We start from the raw sequence: 17,652 nt of genomic DNA, 5'->3' as shown, positions 1-17,652 counted from the left end.
TTTGACCTATTATGAGAAAAGTTTATATATCATCAAGGCAAAGTTGCAAAGGCAAGTTGAGGAAGAAAGCAGTAAGGTGGGCTCGACAAGAGAGGACGCGTTAGACAGATCGATGTGGAGGCAGGGTGTGAAGGCGATTGCGGCATTTGGAGGTGAATCCGGCCACCCTCGGTAACGGGGACATCACCGGATTAAAACTGGACTACGGTACTACCGGTACATCAAGTCCTATTTAAAATATTTATTATTTAATGAAGGAAGGGTTCACAAGAAAGTAATTTGGTAATTTTTATGTGAATGCTTTCCGCACGCTGTGAAAATGCATCTCGGTAACTTTTTTGAGGATTTCAAAGTACAGTAGAACTCGGTTAATCCGGATTCGATTTGACTGGCAATTCCATCCGGATTAGGCGAAGATCCGGATTAACTGATGACGGTTCTATCAAGACTTGTTCATTTGTACTTCCAGTTTTATCCGGATTAGGCAAAGATCCGGATTAACCGAGTTCTACTGTATCTAATTATTTTTCTGAAAACAATTTTCAATAATGGAAATTGTCTACTTGGATTTATCTGATCCTGAGGTGTGTGTGGCACGAAGCAGCTAAATCCGTTTTCGGGATTTTGCTGTACTTCGTTACGTACCACAAACCTAAGTTGTTTCTGATAGAACACAACGGTCGACTTGCCTTCGCTGAGCACCCCATCATCGGGAGCTCCCACTCTCGCATGTAAGGCAACGTCGACCAACGGGTGTGAGGAGTAGCGACCCTCCCCCGCATGTGGATAGGCAAAGCAAACTTATTAGCCTACACAATTTTTAGTTCAATTACACCATCAAAATTTTTTTACAGTTTGCTTTTTCAAAGACAAGTGAAATTGCATTTGATAACGATTATGCTGCAATACAAAAGTCTCTTTTAAACCCCAACTAGCAGCTCAACAAAAGTAGGCCATTGATATAATATGTGCATTGTGCAACTTACCAAATGTAGGCCTAAGTGTAATTTGGACCAAAATTTTTGATAATACAATTGCATATAGTTACTATTTTACAATGTAGTTACTATTTTCTACAGCCTGTTTCACCCTAAAAAGGGATCATCAGAAGGTCCTTATTCAAATAGAGTTATATACCGGTAGTAGCCTACATAATTATACATACAATTACGGTCTGCATATCTCATTAGAGGTATAGGCTTGTCGTGAAAATTTTGGTTTTGTATTTTTTCAATATGAACATTGAAAAATGATTGTGTTTACTTTTTCGTTCACTCGGTGCACGAAAAGATTGAAAGTGTGATATCGTTTTGATGACATAAATAATAATTAAAATGGAAACCCAGGAACTTGTCGATTCCTCAGTGTTGCCACATAAAACAAATTTAAAGACCTAAAGAAAAAGAAAATTGCATTGTCAGGTAATCTTGGCAAGCGTATTTTTACCATTTAAAATATTAGTGGAGAATTTTTTTTTGTTAAGTGCAATTTTATCTGAAATACAGCTATAATTTCAACCCGCTAAAGTGTATTAACAGTGCCATGTGAGCAACAGCAACTTCACTCTGTCAATCTCGGTAACCTGCCCTGCGTCAAAAGCCTCTACAATTATGCAAAACTACCAGGAATAACCTATAAAGGCTTTTTCAATCCAAGGATAAAGATTCAAAACCAACCTACTTTCTAATTTTGGTCCCACTTTTTAAAATCAAGGGTCTGTTCAGAAACAGTAGCAAGGAAGCATCAAGTTAGAACAACTTTTTCAATGTTGGGAAAGTAAAAATACCACTTGCATAATTGAATAAACTCTTTTACATTATCCAAAATATAGTAATAAAAATACAGATAATGCAGTGTTTTTACTAAGCTACCGTGGCCACCTCGGTCTGGGATACGGGGGTCGTAAACACTGTTCTGCGTACGAAGTGCGCTGCTCTGGACTCACAGGGAAATTTTGTGGCAGTGAAAATGACGTCTGGCAACACTTCCACTGTACACTTTCTGTCTGTGCTGTATTTCTTGCCTGGTTGTTTCTTCTTTCTTGTTTGGTTGGTTTTGAATCTTTATCCTCGGATTGACAAATCCTTGATAGATTATTCAATTTATTTTTCATTCCTGGCGCGAATATGTAGAAAACGATAAGGTAAATACCCGATTTTCGCACCAACAAAAGGAAAAGATAAAAAAATCGTAAGGTTTAAAATATACGGTAAAACACTTTATTAAAAATGCACAGCCACTAAACCTAGAAAAGAAAGAGAAAAAATAAAACTTTTTTGATCGGTTGTAATTTGTAAAAATAGGCCTACAATGAACAAGGGCGATTTAAATTGTACAATATAGCCTGCAAAAGAAATTCAATAAATGAGTTTCCTGAACTTTTACCTTGAGTCTCGAGTTTTGTTGTTGTTGCCTGGGAATTATTCCTTCCATACCGCTAAATGAAGAGCAGTTTTTAGAATGCCTGCTCTAGTGCACACCCCATTACTCGTACCAGCAAGTGGACAGTCGAGAATGATGTCAAGTCAATTTATTCGTTTCAATAGCGCCACATAATAAACAAACAAGCAGAGTAAACGCAATGCATTATAAGTTACCAGCTGTTGGTTAGATTATTTGGTGCTGGTATACAAGTCTCCGCCCTTAGTTAAGAATACCATAACGTCATACATTGGAATCGACCAAACATAATAGGGTAAAACTATGTTACCTTTGTTTTACAATTCACACACTCCACCTTATATATCTTGGTTGATTCCAATCATTGATGTATATGGGACATGGGTGCAACCTAGTTCGTACCCTGAACAGTTCGTAAAAAATTCAAAAAAGCCGAAGTCGCTGTTTGGAGTTTTGGCAAACAAACTGAAAAGATCGATAGAAAAAAATAGAACAAAGCCGAAGTCGCTGATCGCAGTTTCCGTTTTTCCGCAGTTTCCGCAAACATTTTAAAATTTCCGGTAACGATCCTAAGAGTTTGCCGAAGTCACTGATCGCAGTTTCCGCACACATTTTAAAAGGGTTAGGGTTAGGAAAAGATCGAGAGAAAAAATTAAAAAAGTCGAAGTCGCTGATTGCAGTTTCTGCAAACATTTTAAAAGGGTTAGGGTTAGGAAAAGATCAAGAGAAAAAAATAGAAAAGCCGAAGTCGCTGATCGGAGTTTCAGCAAACTAACAAACTGAAAAGATTGAGAGAAAAAAATAGAACAAAGCCTACCGTAAGTCGCTGGTCGCAGTTTCCGTTTTTCCGCAGTTTCCGCAAACATTTTACAAGGGTTAGGGTTGAGATCGGAGTTTCCGCAAACATTTTAATATTTCCGGTAATGATCCTGAGAGTTTTTGTTTGTTTGCGGAAACTGCGATTAGCGACTTTGACTTTGTGCTATTTTTTCTCTTAATCTTTTCAGAGGGAAAGTTTTAAAATGTTTGCGGAAACTGCGATCTGCAACTTCGGCTTTTTTATTTTTTTCTCTCGATTTTTTCAGGGTACGAACTGAGGGTACGAACTAGGTTGCATCCGATGTATATCACGTCATAGCATTTATGATTAGGGCGGAGACTTGTACACCAGCTTCCAAAATTTGAATATTGTCATGTTTATAGTGATCATATTTTAACTAATTTTTTTTGCAGTGTAATGTTAGCATTGTTTAGAAATTAATATCATATTTTTCTGAACTTGTTCAATCACTCTTCTCTTTCATCATGTCGTCAGCTGAAAGTGTTTGCTACACTCTCATTTACAGTCCATCGGTCACTGACTCAGAACCATCAAATGAAATGCAGCTGAAGAATGAAATAGAACATGGAGATATTCGAACCAAAACTGAAGCATTGAAAAAGGTTATTTTGATGACCTTAAATGGAGAAAAGCTAACAGGTCTATATTGAGTAAAACCCAGACTACTTTTCCCAATGTTAATTTTCTGTTTACTCGACTTTTTGTATATATACACTATACAGTGTTGACTAAAAAGTGGTATTATCTGCAGTGCCAGCATACTATATTCATTTCATACACATGTGTTTGCTTGAAAGTTTGCCAATTACATTTGCATTGACTATCTTTTTCTCATAGCAGTGTGCCCCCCCATCTTAAAACTAAAAACAGATTTTCTCTCTATTTTGCTGGTTGTTTTTCACCAATGTTGACAAGACCTCTAAAAAATTTTTTTTCTTTTTTCAAACATAGTTGTTTTTCCCATTTTCAGGCTTGGTTTGCTCAGTGCTCACTGCTCAGGCCTTTTTTCTTAACAATGTATTGTCCCCAACTGCCTTAAAATTTACTCAAGTTCAGACAACAAAATTTCTTGTCTGTCTAAATTGCATCTTTTATTGCCTTCAAAGTGAACATTTTTTGCAACTGGCCGTATGACCAATAATTGACCATGTGTAATTGTGCGTGCACATTGCACAATGCTGTAAATAAATAACTACTTTTGTCAGTAAAGTTGCAGGTGCTATTTCCAAAAGCCTATATCACATAAATCCATGGCACTAACTGGGTATTCTTAAAGCCTTTTCATCCCTTAACAAGCTCATGTGTAACTCTAGTACTCCCAGTTATTCCATTGGTAGAATGAACAACTGTGCTAATATGGCAGCTTTAAATTAAGGGTGTCTATAAATTGGTCTACACATGTGATATTGTCATGTTTTATGACTGAAACACCTAAACACTATGTATGAGATGATTAACACAATGCCAGCATAGATCTTTACTACTACTAGCCTGCTTGTTTAGCAGCATGGTTCTTTGGTGGAGTAAACAATAAAATAATCTGTCTAGGACAGGTTCAAGTCTTGAATGCAATATTTTTTCTTTTGCTCAGAACTGTAGAAAAACTTCCACATTATATTCTGACATGCTGTTGTCTATGTACCATTGTACCAAGTCTGCCAATGTATGCAATGGTTGTTTCATTACAGTTCATTTTGGTTGTCAAGTTGGATGTCATAAATCAGAGGTCACCAAACTTTTTTCTCTGAGGGACGGATTGCTGCAAGATTAACAGCTGCGGGCCGGATGCAAATTGCGAAAAGATATACAACTATTTAGAATCTCCATTGACTTGAATTGAGCACAATAAATAACAAACTCAGCGGTGGAATAGCAAAGTTGTGATGAAAAGCGAAAGGTTGCTGGAAAAGTTATCCCCTGCTGTGATACACTACACAGGGCATCGACGCATCGTGCTCTTGAAAAAAACATTACATCTTTCCAAGTTTGGCCTAGGCTGTCCCCATTTGTGGTTGCGTGTAGCTTAACAGCAACGTCAGTCCTTTACAAAAAGTTTGGTAACTTTTTTTCTTAACAGTTGTATTGCAGCTGTTATTTCTGCAGCATGTGGCGGGCCGGATGAAATCAGTTTGCGGGCCGTAGTTTGGTGACCCCTGTCCTAAATCATAATGCATAACTACAGCCATAGGATTTTTCATGAGAACTAATGTGTTTAACTGTTTATATTTCATTATCGAAAAATGCCAAGTTGCCAAAGCATCAAAAAAGTGTAACTAATTACTTACTGAGTGGCCAACAATAATTTTTCTGTTTATCAAAAAGGTTTTTTTCCAATGTCAGTCATTTAAAAATTATTTTTTATCCATGAACTTCACAATTTCAGGTCTTCTCATGACTATTATCAAGTACTTACTGCCATCTGCGGATCATGCCATTAAAAAACTACTTTTAATATTTTGGGAAATTTGGCCAAAAACTGATGCACAGGGAAAGCTAAGACCTGAAATGATTTTAGTATGTGATGCTTATCGAAAAGTAAGTCATTATACATAGTAGTACATACCGTAATGTGATATGCCATTAAAAAATGTAACAGGGTACCATTTAGATTTAGGTAGTGACCTAAGACTATGTTAAACTTTTGTCATCGAACAAAGGAAGGTCTACCTTTGAAATCTTAATTTTAAAGTTTTGCATACTGTAATTGTAGACTGTATCTTTTCTGATATGTTTCGAACATTTGTAAGAACTCTGGTGATCGTAACCACATGAGATTACCATATGGAGGATAAGAGGGGGGCTTTAAAGGGTCTGCTACTATTCGGTGAGTCCGATTCGGTGAGTTCCTAACTTCTAAACCCTAAAACGGCAATAGGCTACGGTACCCGATAATTTTAAAAAAAAATGAAAAAAATCCCCCGTTAAGGGATCAGACTCACCCAAACGGGCCATTCCGGGCTTTAAAGGGGTCTGCTACTATTTGGTGAGTCCGATTCGGTGAGTTCCTAACCTCTAACCCCTAATCCTAAAACGGCAATGATAATTACTAATTAGGCTACGGTACCCAATAATTTAAAAAAAAATTGAAAAAATCCCCCGTTAAGAGATCGGACTCACCGAATAGTAGCAGACCCCTTTAAAGCCCGGAATGGGGGATAGGGGTTTTTGGGGTTTGGGGGTTTTTGGGGTTTGGTTTTTTTGGGGTTTGGTTTTTGGGTTTGGGGTTAGGGGTTTTGGGGTTAGGGGTTTTAATTAGGCTACTGTACCCGATAATTTTCAAAAAAAATTCAAAAAAAATCACAGAATAGGGCTCTCACCGAAAAAGGCTCTCACCGAAAAAGGCTCTCACCGAATCGGACTCACCGAATAGTAGCAGACCCTATTTATATACGGTACATGATCATTGATCATGCAGTGAAAATGTATAGACGCTTATATGACATGTGTTATTATAAATGAAGCAAACATTCAAGTGACTTTTGCTTATGTTTGAGATTTTTTTCTGTTGTCCAGGATTTGCAGCATCCAAATGAATTCATCCGTGGATCCACATTGAGGTTTTTATGCAAACTCCGCCAGTCTGAGTTGATAGAACCACTGATGCCAGCCATTCGTGCTTGCTTAGATCATCGACATAGTTATGTACGAAGAAATGCTGTATTGGCCATTTATACGATTTATAAGTAAGCTTTTATCTGCCTTCATACATCTGTGTCGCCCATTGAGTGTATGGTAACGTCCAATTATTTGCTTATTTTGCAATTTTGTTGTGTTAAAATTGCTTAACTGTCTATAACATATTCGAAATGAAAAGATGTCTTCTGATTTTACCTAAAGTGTAAAATATAACATTATCTAGCATATCGATTGTCTGCTTGCTTCAACAAGGTTGCTTTGCTTTCAAACTACTTTATCTTTGACTCGATGAACCTGAAGTTAAAAGTGTTTGATGGTACAGTATATACTGTATATGTTGTAACTATTATCAAATGCTGTTTTTTTTGTTTCTTTGCTGAATTTTTTTATTGGTAAAATTGTGAGTCAGTTAATTGTCATCTTCAGGTGTACTCTGGATTTTATTTGGGGAGAAACGATGAAGTGTTTTGCGTAAGACACAATCAACCGTAGTTAGGAAGCCAAGCACAAGATTGTTTTGCTTGCATTATTTTCATCTGACCTTATTGCTCTTAACCTTGCTTAGTTATTTTACGAAAACGAAAATGAATTTACTGATTGGTTAATGGCTAGCAGTTCACTAAACAACCTATTTTTTTTGTCTGCAAGAAAATTTGATCAACTGATTCCTGATGCTCCAGAATTAATTCACGAGTTCTTGGAAGGTGAGAGAGATGCGTCTTGCAAGAGAAACGCTTTCATGATGCTTATTCATGCCGATCAAGAAAGAGCTTTAGACTACCTGAGTACATGCATCGATCAGGTGATTAACAAACAAAAATTTGTAAATTTTGAAAATTGTTACAAATCTTGCCGTTTCTGTAAAAGAGTTGGTATTACTTCCAGCTCCTAATAAAACATAGGTTGCCTCGTTTCAGATTTAAGCTATCATATTTTAATTCAAAGACCAATAGAGACAAAAGCCATGCGAGGGCCACCCACATACTCTTGCCGGTTGCAGTACATTTATACAATGAAATATCAACTCTTGCTTTTTAGCCCAAAATGGTCGGGTTTAAAAAGAGATGCTTACGACATCAAAATAGCAGATAAAAAAACTTTCTCAATTTATTACAAGATCTGGTAATCTATGCTTGCTATAAAAGTTTTTACTTTTTTTAGGTGAACACCTTTAACGACATTCTTCAACTGGTAATCGTTGAACTTGTCTATAAAGTATGCCACACCAATCCCAATGAGCGGGCACGGTTTATCAGATGCATCTACAATTTGCTTCAATCATCTAGCCAAGCAGTGAGATACGAAGCTGCTGGAACTCTGGTTACTCTATCGAATGCACCGACAGCTATAAAGTAGGCTATTCTTTTTAAGGTTATATTTCTTATTCTCTATGTATTAAATATGTTTAGGATAAATGGGTGGAAAATGCTGTTTCAAGTTACCGGTACTTTGATCATTTGATAATAGTGATTTTCTTTATCTTGTTGTATTTATTCCAAAAACATCGTAAATCTAGAGTGGTAAAAGGATAGACCCCCAAACCAGAGGCTCACGCGACGATGAATAAGAAGAATTGTTGTTACATATACGGCATATGCAATAAAACTGTATTTCGGGAAGATTTTACGCTGCTATACTTCACCGTTAACATTCACTTGTGTCATGCTGTTAGTCTATTGTTTGAACTTTTTTATGAGAATATCACTTGACAGCATACAAAAATCAGCGAATACAGCAAACATCTCTTCACTTGAAATAGTTTTTTTACAGTTGTTACCCGGTATAATCTTTGTTCAGGGCTGCCGCACAGTGTTATATTGAACTTGCTGTTAAAGAAGCCGATAATAATGTCAAGCTGATTGTCCTTGACCGTTTGGTCGACTTGAAGGATCACCCTCAGCATGAAAAAGTGTTGCAGGTTTGTATTAAACAAAGGTACTTATTGCAAACTTAATTTTTGCAAGGACAACAATTTTGCCAAACTTTTCAGGATTACACCAAGTACACCATAGGATTTTACTTAACAAACGTTATAGTGGATGTAAAGTTAATGCGTTACTTGACCTTTCTAAAGTGATTTAGGTTCAAAAAACTGTCATATTATGAACTCGTTCTTTCTGTTTATATGGAAGTACGTTAAACTAAAAATACAATACTATGTGTTGAAACAGACCGTTAAAATCAAATCGAAATGGCATTCTGTTATAAACAAGATTTGATTTGCCAGTAAACGAGCATCAATGATGTACCACAATTGCAAAAACAATTTTGTTTATTTTGACCACGAAGTACAATTTTGATGACGTTATCATATGTAGGAAATGGTTATGGATATCCTGCAAGCACTGGCTTCACCTGATCTGGAAGTTCGTCAGAAAACCCTGGACCTTGCTCTTGATCTTGTTTCTTCTCGCAATGTTGAGGACCTCGTTAAGTTTCTTGAGAAAGAGGTGCACTAGCTTTGCAGAATTCTTGCTGTTAATGATCGTAGTCTGAGCATTATCGCTTGTGATAATCACTTCGTAGGTTGCAGTTCTTTAGTTATAGTTAACATCATGATACACACACGTTTTTGCAAGCACTAAATTTTGTGATACTTCACTTCAGTAGTTTAATTTTATGTTAATTCAATGAAACTTAAAAATATGCACGTAAAGACGTTGCGATAAGCGATCATAATGTGCTTTCATTATACGAGTTCATATCGTGATTCTGTGCATGAAAATTTGCTTTGGGTACATTATTTTTTTTGAAGCACGCTTATATGCTAGTTGAACATATTGATGTCAGCAAAATCATTTTAACTTTCAGGTTATAAAATCAACAAATGCCCAAGGACATGACAACACAGACAAGTACCGGCAGTTGCTGGTGAAAGCACTGCATTCGTGCACTGTCAAGTTCCCAGATATGGCTGTCTGTGTCATTCCGGTGGTAAGTCCTTGACGATTGGTTATGATCAACCTTTCTGTATATCCTTTTTTTCTGACTGCATCAGTCGTATTTGTTGCATCAAACTATGCATTGTAAATGTCTGGAGTCTGCGCAACTGCTTCGATTGGAAATATGCTTTTATTTGATATTGAAACCAAGTTTACAGTACGACCAACGCTGCGATGCATGATTTGAGGAAATCAAAGCAGCATTGCCATGGTGTTTCAGTGTTCGTTGTTAGAAAGCTTAGAAATTTTGTGTTGTTTTATTAATTTCCTGAAAATGAAGATGGTATGATTGATGGACGATGGTGGCTGCAATTTGTTTTCAACATAATGTCAACATAATTAGTTATCGGTTAACGCTTGTTTAAGGAGTTTTGCTGCGTTGCCTTTTTGACCTATTATTGTAATATCTCCAACTTACGTTACTTTTTCGATTTCATTCAGCTGATGGAGTTTCTTAGCAACAGCGAGGAGCTTGCCGCCGCCGATGTCCTCGTCTTCCTCCGAGAAGCTGTACATCGATATGAAACCCAGAAAGCTATCATTCTGGATAAACTGCTCGAAATATTCCCCACTATCCAAGCCTTGAAGTAACGTAGCACATATAGCATTAAACAAAAAGAAGCACAAAAGTTTACTGTTTTGTTTTATTTTTTATTTTAAATGGTGTTAAACTTTCTCGTTTCAGTTCAGTTTCACGTGGTTTTATCACAACGAAGTCAGCCGTGTGCCAAGACATGCAGCACAGAATAGTTTTTAAGTTACTTGTTTCTGTACTCCTTTAGCTTGACACCGACCCGTTGCGTTTCATTATCGTTAAGAAAAAAATTTACATCTGAAGCACAATTTTTGTGCGTTGACCAAATTCCGACCACGATGCGCTTAGATGCGCACAGAATAATACCCCATAGTGCATTCAAGGTGTCACGGTTTTCCTTTCAGAATTGTGAGAGGAGTTTTGTGGATTCTTGGTGAATATTGTGAAGGAACATCAAACATTCTGCGATTCGTAACCGAAATAAAGAAATCAATTGGTGACCTCCCGATTGTTGAAAACGAAATGAAGATTGCTGCAGGAGAGGGCGAAGAAGGCAAGGCCGAGGAAGGAAAAAGTGAAAAGGTTATTTTTGCGCCATTCTAACTAAGATACCGGCCTGGTGACTTAGCGAAAAGAGTACTCGACTCAAAGTTGGTAGCTGTGATTACGAAATATTGTTGGGTCAGGACAAATACCTCATAAAAACAACACTAAATTTTATTATCCTTCATCATTGAAACAATGAATGACGGCAATAATGTACTCGTTTGCGCTGAAACCATCTGTCTTGTACACTGCTGAGAGCAACTTATATCTGCGATCGATACGTAGATATATATAGATATAAAAAACATAATACTGTATTATAAGGCGATTATGCATATGTTCAAGAAATAATTCTGGATTTATTTCATCCGATGAAGGTTATTTTGATGAAGATTCGGTGATATTTTAATCTTTTACAGTCGCCAGCAGCTCGACGCGTCACGGAAATGGGGACTTATGTGACCCAGTCTGCCTTCAGTGTGGCCGATAAGAAGGTCAAGTCCAGAAAAATAAAGAGGCCGCCCCTCCTTCAGTTCTTCATGGACGGGAACTTCTCCTTGGCTGGCTCGCTCGCCACTGCTCTTACAAAACAAGCACTTCGATTTTTGGAAAGCTGCAAAGACCAACGAAAGCAAAATGTAAGTATCACTTTCATGCTGTTATTTTTCTCCAGAACACTTCCAGCAATATCATTTGAGCTTCATGACCTAATACTGTGTAAGCTATAAATCACAACCAAACTTCTTATATTAAGGTACACTGCTGGGGTGCTGGTGTTAGAGCTAAGTCCGAATCTCAGAACCGCCTCATGTTTTCTTAATGTGGTTTGTTGCATTTCAGCGGAAATGCGCTGGTTTCATACGAAACAAAATTTGTAAACAGTTAACTGTCTGCTTGACACTTTTAAAAGTCATCAATATAAGTCTCGTGTATTTCAGTCTTTCATTGCGCAAAGCATGCTCATTCTTTCAAGTGTGTTGCATCTCGGCCAATCAGGCCTGCCAGAGAAACCCATCAGCGATGACGAAGTGGACAGAATAGGTTCTTGTCTCAAGGTAATTGTCGATGGCAATCTCATCAAAAATCAGTTCGTTGTTGTTTGCTTTCTTTTTGAGGTTTTAATGTACTCATATTTTGATACAATTTTGGAGAAAATCTGCCACCCTCACCAGTACAGAACAAACTTGGATGGATCTTGATCACTTAAGCGCTTCTTTTTATTGCCACATTGCAAACGTATGCCTCAGCAAGCATCTTATCCCTTGGAAATTTCGTGAAATTAAGCTCTTAACTTATCGTCTAATATGTAAAAAACAATTCTAATTTTGGAATACAGTCCTTTTAACATTGATTCAATGTCCAAGGACATTTGTAAAAATTGTTTGTCTATTTATAAAAAATGGCTGAAGTCAATAGCTGGGTGGAAGACAAATCTCCTCTATGTCTTAAGTTAACCAACTATTGAAACAAAAGTTTGCAATTCATGAAGGTGCTGTCCGACCATAGCGGGAGCATGAGCGACATATTCGTGACCAAATGTCGAAATTCGTTGTCAAATCTGCTTGAAACAAAAGATGCCAAGGATTCGGTTCAGAAGAAAGCTGCAGAAAAAAGCAGAGCGTTAAACGCCGTCCAGGTATGTCGCTGACAATGACGCTTTGCTTTGGTTCTTATAATATTAAAATTTATTTTTGCAAATGAAAGAGTTTAGGATAACGCAACTATTGTTTAACCCTTGCATAAGATTCTTTTTGACATCAAACATTCCAAAAAAGCTGTTCCGGTTCCTAGTTTTGCGTGTGTCGTACATTTCCTCAAAGCACTTCAGGTACAGATGTATTTTGTAAAATTTATTGAACAGTTGATGACTGCAGCACCTCGGTGTAAACATGAAGTTTTGTTCCATCATCGGACCCGCGTTACAGTTTCAAAGTAGATGCCAAATTAACTCAATTTCTTAATTTAAGCATGAAGATTTTGTCAGTCAACCAATCAACACGAATTTGTGTGCTCAGACATTTTGTGTCGTTCTCGCGTTGCAGGCAGACGACCCGATCAATTTCGTTCAACTTCTCGCCAAAGCTGAAGCTGGCTCGGCAGAAGATCAGTTCGAGCTCAGCTTGAGCGCTGCTGTTGGAACACTTGCTCAAAAGAAGGAGGCCAAAGATCCGGCATCTAACAAATTGAACAAAGTAATTTATCTTGTTTATCATCATAGAGTTTAACTTTTTTACGTGCAGGTTTTGCGGAGCAGTTCTACACTCGTAGGCCCCACTCCAGACGACTGGCTAGCTGCACGGAAGACTTCACATTTAATCTCCGTCTCTCACGGTCTCAAGGGTCGAATACCAATTAATTTTTCCCTCGACGGTCTTTCAGTATCATCGCTTCCAAGTTAACTTTGGCCGACCAAGCCCACATCTTCCTTTTGTCAGTTAATTGATTTTCGGAACCTTGGACGGAGAAAGGTCTTTTGGAAGTTTTATTTTGGCTGTTTCGCATACTTGTAGAGGCTTTGAACCACTAACATAGGACCAGTCGTCGTCGTATGAGCATCTGGGGCCGAGAGTCTATCCTTTTACCACCCCGGATTCAAGATGTTTTCGGACTACACTGGAAGGCTACTAGAGAGCAGCCGGTCTTTGGTTCATCATTCAAGACGCGTATACCTTCCACTCCATTAAGCGGGCTAAAGATGTTGCAGACGTTGATGATGTGGTCTGCTGTCTGTTCCTTGGCACCACATTCACAAGAGGAGAAAGAGTCCATTTCCCTATTGGTGCATGGTTGAGCGCAAAAGCCCGACACCTGTACGGAGACGGTTGAGGGGCACCCACGCCTGTCTTGGTTGCGTCGTGCCGGTGGGACAGGCGTCGACATCGGGAATGAATGAGTAGCGTCTGATGGTGCTTGACTTCCATTCAGAATTACATTTATCGTCCGCCCAATTAGTCGCAGAGATATTTTGTTCCTCAGCTTCGTTGAGCAGAAGTTGAGCGGCTGCCGCGAATGGGTGATTGGGTGTGTAGGAATAGAACCAGTAACCGAGGTTGACAGAGTGAAGTTAGCGCATGCCGTGATGTTATTATCTGTGAATTATTCCATTCACTGGGTGCCGTTAAATAAAGAGCTGTCTTTAAAATGCGTTGTTCAAGTGTACACACTTTGAGTGCCACATCACTCGTACTGTTTCTTCGTTCACAAAGTCGTTCGCTTATCTAACTGAGTCGTCAGACGAATCTACCCAGACAGCAAAACCCGTCAGCTATAAACGATGAGGGATTGAATCAACGTAAACGAGACCCATTTTGCTGTCTGGGTAGTAAACATTTCATGTTTCACGCAATATTTCAACATTGCCTTCAATTTTTACCCGATGTTTCAGGTGACGCAGTTGACTGGCTTCTCTGATCCCGTTTACGCCGAAGCTTACGTCCATATCAATCAGTACGACATCGTTCTAGACGTGCTTGTAGTCAACCAAACGTCAGACACTCTTCAGAACTGCACCATTGAGCTAGCAACGTTAGGTACGGTGAAGCCGAATGCGTTGTTTCATGGTTGCAGTTACCGATCTGTTTTTTACTGGACCAATCACATTGTGGGAAATCACTCTAAATTTATTTTTGTTAATCTATGGTGTGAATTGATATAGTTCTCTTTCACTTTCAAAAACTTATAATCTGATCGCAGTTTGCTCACTCGTTTGAAAACTAATAAGTACCATATTACGTGTGGTAGCATTGCAGTGGATAAAAATAAAGAAGACTTTTGCTCTGAAATGTAACTTATTTTCGTTCTTGTCTTTAAACTGACCAAGAAAACATTGCCAAGATTTGAAATTTCTTTTATCCAGTTTTAAACTGTGTCCTTTTTGTATTGATTTGACTCCTCCTGAAGACGTTGTAATAACGCAAATTCAACAAACTTTGTCAACCAAAACTACAAAGCCAAGATCTTAACATTAAATCTCATCGCAGGTGATCTTAAACTTGTTGAGAAGCCCAGTCCATTGATTCTCGCCCCTCATGACTTCGCCAACATAAAGGCGAGCGTCAAAGTGGCCTCCACCGAGAATGGAATCATATTCGGTAACATCGTATATGACGTGACCGGCGCAGCTAGCGACCGCAACTGCGTTGTACTGAACGACATTCACATCGACATCATGGACTACATACAGCCGGCGTCTTGTACAGATGCCGAGTTTAGGTAAAGGCTACTTGTATATGACTTTCGATGATTTTGTAACCGTTTTGTCAGGCATGCAGTGAAATACATGGCGGTATGTTTTCGTCTAATTTTAAAACCTCAGATCTTAGCTTTTCATAGATTTTTGTAGTCACGTTAAAACAGTCGCCCAACGCTTGTAGAGCACTTCAAGTATAATACAAACTTTAAACTAGCAATTTATTTCAAATTTGTCTGCGCTGTGAATCTTATAAATATACTGTTTGAGTGACAACTGCAAGTTCTAACATAACTACACGATTCAACCATACAAACTTATTATGTTTGATATATTTTTTAAAAAACTTAGCTTTTGCAATGCTGAACACTGCAAACAGTTGTGTGTCGCTTGGGTTTCTGCACCATGTGGAGCTCTAGACTCATACACCGCATTTATTGTTTGTAGAAAAATGTGGACTGAATTCGAATGGGAAAATCGGATCACTGTCAACACTAACATAGTGGAGTTATTGGATTACATGGAACACATTCTAAAGTCTACCAACATGAAGTGTCTCACTCCAGAAAAGGTTGAACATGCCTCCGTTTTTCATGAAATGTCTTGTGTTTATAGATCAATGTATTTTTTGTTTGAGACTTTAGTTTTTAATAATAACAATCAAATTTCATTTTGCCTCCAAGACGCATTACCTTCACACAGAAAGATCAGGGCCCAATTGCTGTTTTCAGCGACTCCTCTGTATTTGTCCGTCCTTCGTATTTTCAATAGCCAACTTCTTTATTTTCTGGTTACTATTGGCAGTTTATTCTCACGTTTTTCTAAAGTCATTTCATATATCCCATCACTTTATTCCAAACTCATCTAGTTAAATTCATTTCAATCATATTTTCAATGATCTCCCAACCAACTCAGTCAGAAGCAGGCTATCTGTCAATCTTATTTGTTAATTACAGGCGCTCGGTGGATCGTCAGGCTTTCTTGTTGCCAATTTATTTGCAAAGTCTATTTTCGGTGAAAGCGCTCTGGCTAACCTGAGCATAGAGAAGCCAACAGGCAAAGGACCCGACGCTCCTGTTTGCGGCCACATACGAATCCGAGCTAAAAGCCAAGTAAGCATTTTATCAATCGCAACACTAACGGCGCTCGATCACTTCCAAACTCATTTTCTTTCTTTTTTTTCAGGGAATGGCTTTAAGTTTGGGCGATAAGATCACACAAAGTCAGAAAAGGACAAGAAAGTAGCAGCACTGTTTAAGAAACGTGATTGATAGTAAGGAACGGCCGTTTGCTGGTCAATTGATATGAATGCTTGTTACTTACAGTATGTCCTATTTTTCCCGTTTGCTTTTTACCATCACGTCTATTGTATTTTTATAAAGCGACATTTCGTGTCCTTCCTCATGTCAATTCATGCATCCAGTAGAGGTTGAAAATTTGCAATTGCAGTGGAGAAGACATAATGCAAATCTAAAATTGATCTATTTGTTTTAATAGTCATTAAAATCATTATAAAGAAGTTTTATTGTACATATACTGTAGTCACATCAACTTGTTCTTGATGTCAATCACTTAGCTGGACAATGGACATGGTACCAGCCAAAGCATTGCATTGGTGCAATTACTTTTTTCAGTTTGTCTTATTTATCCAAATAATCGTATATTCCATATGTAGTTGTGTATTAGACTTAGAGGATGTATGATGAACGAACAGCATGGTCTTGCTTCTTGTCTCATTTGCTTCAAGGTTGTAACAATGCCGCAGCTTTTCGCCAAAACACCAGTGGGACAAAGTGAATGTGGCAAGCAACTGCCTTGGGGCCACTGTTTACCAATGTAATGCAAATTTCATGTTTTGAGGTGAAATGCTTACAACCAGGGGACGCTACTGTAGCCCCCTCTGTGTTCCTCCCTGTGGAGAACTAAAAGTTTATATTGGATTTAGCTTCATTTGTAAACTCGTAGCTGTAATCAATACAGCAATGCCTGCTATTATTTTTTCGGCATTATAACTGTACGTTTATGAGGAAGCGAAACTATGCTGAGAAACTACATAAGTTTCAGTGGTATTGAGCGTGATGTTGTTTTAAATTCAAAATTACATAAAAATGCGTTTTAACTAGCGCTGTAGCCTACGGTAGTTAAAATAAATCTAGTTTTTAACACTAAACATTTGTAAACAAGTCTGTTCACAATCGACTGACAGGTTTTCTTTGTTTTAGACGAGAGAAAATATAATAAATTGCAGATGTACTTAATCGTCGAGTTTTTGATTGCTCAGGACACAAACTCGCTCAAGCCACAGCTTCTGGTCTAAAATTAATGTGGCCTTGTGATAGGAATGACCTGCGAGGTAGTTTCAGGAGCTGTTAACTTAAATCACATCAACCTGTTTTATCCAGCCACTTTCTAAATGGTTGGCCTACTCATATTTGTCTTCATAGCTAAATTTTGCTAAGATCGTATAGTATCAATCAAGATCAAGACATCCCGCGTTGCGTTACTCAAGCGCCTGGCAGGCTCCAGCTGGGTGTGAGGGCTGACACTTTGCGTATAGCAGCCT

The 17,652-nt window shown here is 38.1% G+C and overlaps 1 protein-coding gene across 1 annotated transcript; it reads left to right on the top strand.

The window, feature by feature from the left end:
• Window positions 1–3,640: 3,640 nt before the first annotated feature.
• LOC145779225 (coatomer subunit beta-like) lies at window positions 3,641–17,347 on the top strand. The gene is made up of 19 exons (XM_082590761.1): window positions 3,641–3,880; window positions 5,625–5,776; window positions 6,755–6,924; window positions 7,526–7,679; window positions 8,039–8,229; window positions 8,675–8,795; window positions 9,196–9,327; window positions 9,689–9,811; window positions 10,261–10,406; window positions 10,759–10,936; window positions 11,320–11,538; window positions 11,839–11,955; window positions 12,390–12,536; window positions 12,943–13,092; window positions 14,286–14,430; window positions 14,881–15,112; window positions 15,537–15,660; window positions 16,046–16,201; window positions 16,275–17,347. Exons 1-19 carry the CDS (start codon window positions 3,706–3,708, stop codon window positions 16,332–16,334), a joined length of 2,892 nt encoding a protein of 963 aa, XP_082446887.1. The 5' UTR covers window positions 3,641–3,705; the 3' UTR covers window positions 16,335–17,347.
• Window positions 17,348–17,652: the final 305 nt, after the last annotated feature.

This window comes from Aplidium turbinatum, chromosome 11, assembly GCF_918807975.1.
Source record: "Aplidium turbinatum chromosome 11, kaAplTurb1.1, whole genome shotgun sequence".
Lineage (NCBI taxonomy): Eukaryota > Metazoa > Chordata > Ascidiacea > Aplousobranchia > Polyclinidae > Aplidium > Aplidium turbinatum.
This window is presented reverse-complemented; position numbering and strand designations above follow the sequence as displayed.

Coding starts and splice junctions, on each gene's coding strand:
- LOC145779225 (XM_082590761.1), top strand. CDS start 3,706: ATGTCGTCAGCTGAAAGTGTTTGCTACACTCTCATTTACAGTCCATCG. Junction 9,812..10,260: donor CTGTCTGTGTCATTCCGGTG/GTAAGTCCTTGA, acceptor GATTTCATTCAG/CTGATGGAGTTTCTTAGCAA. Junction 12,537..12,942: donor GAGCGTTAAACGCCGTCCAG/GTATGTCGCTGA, acceptor CTCGCGTTGCAG/GCAGACGACCCGATCAATTT.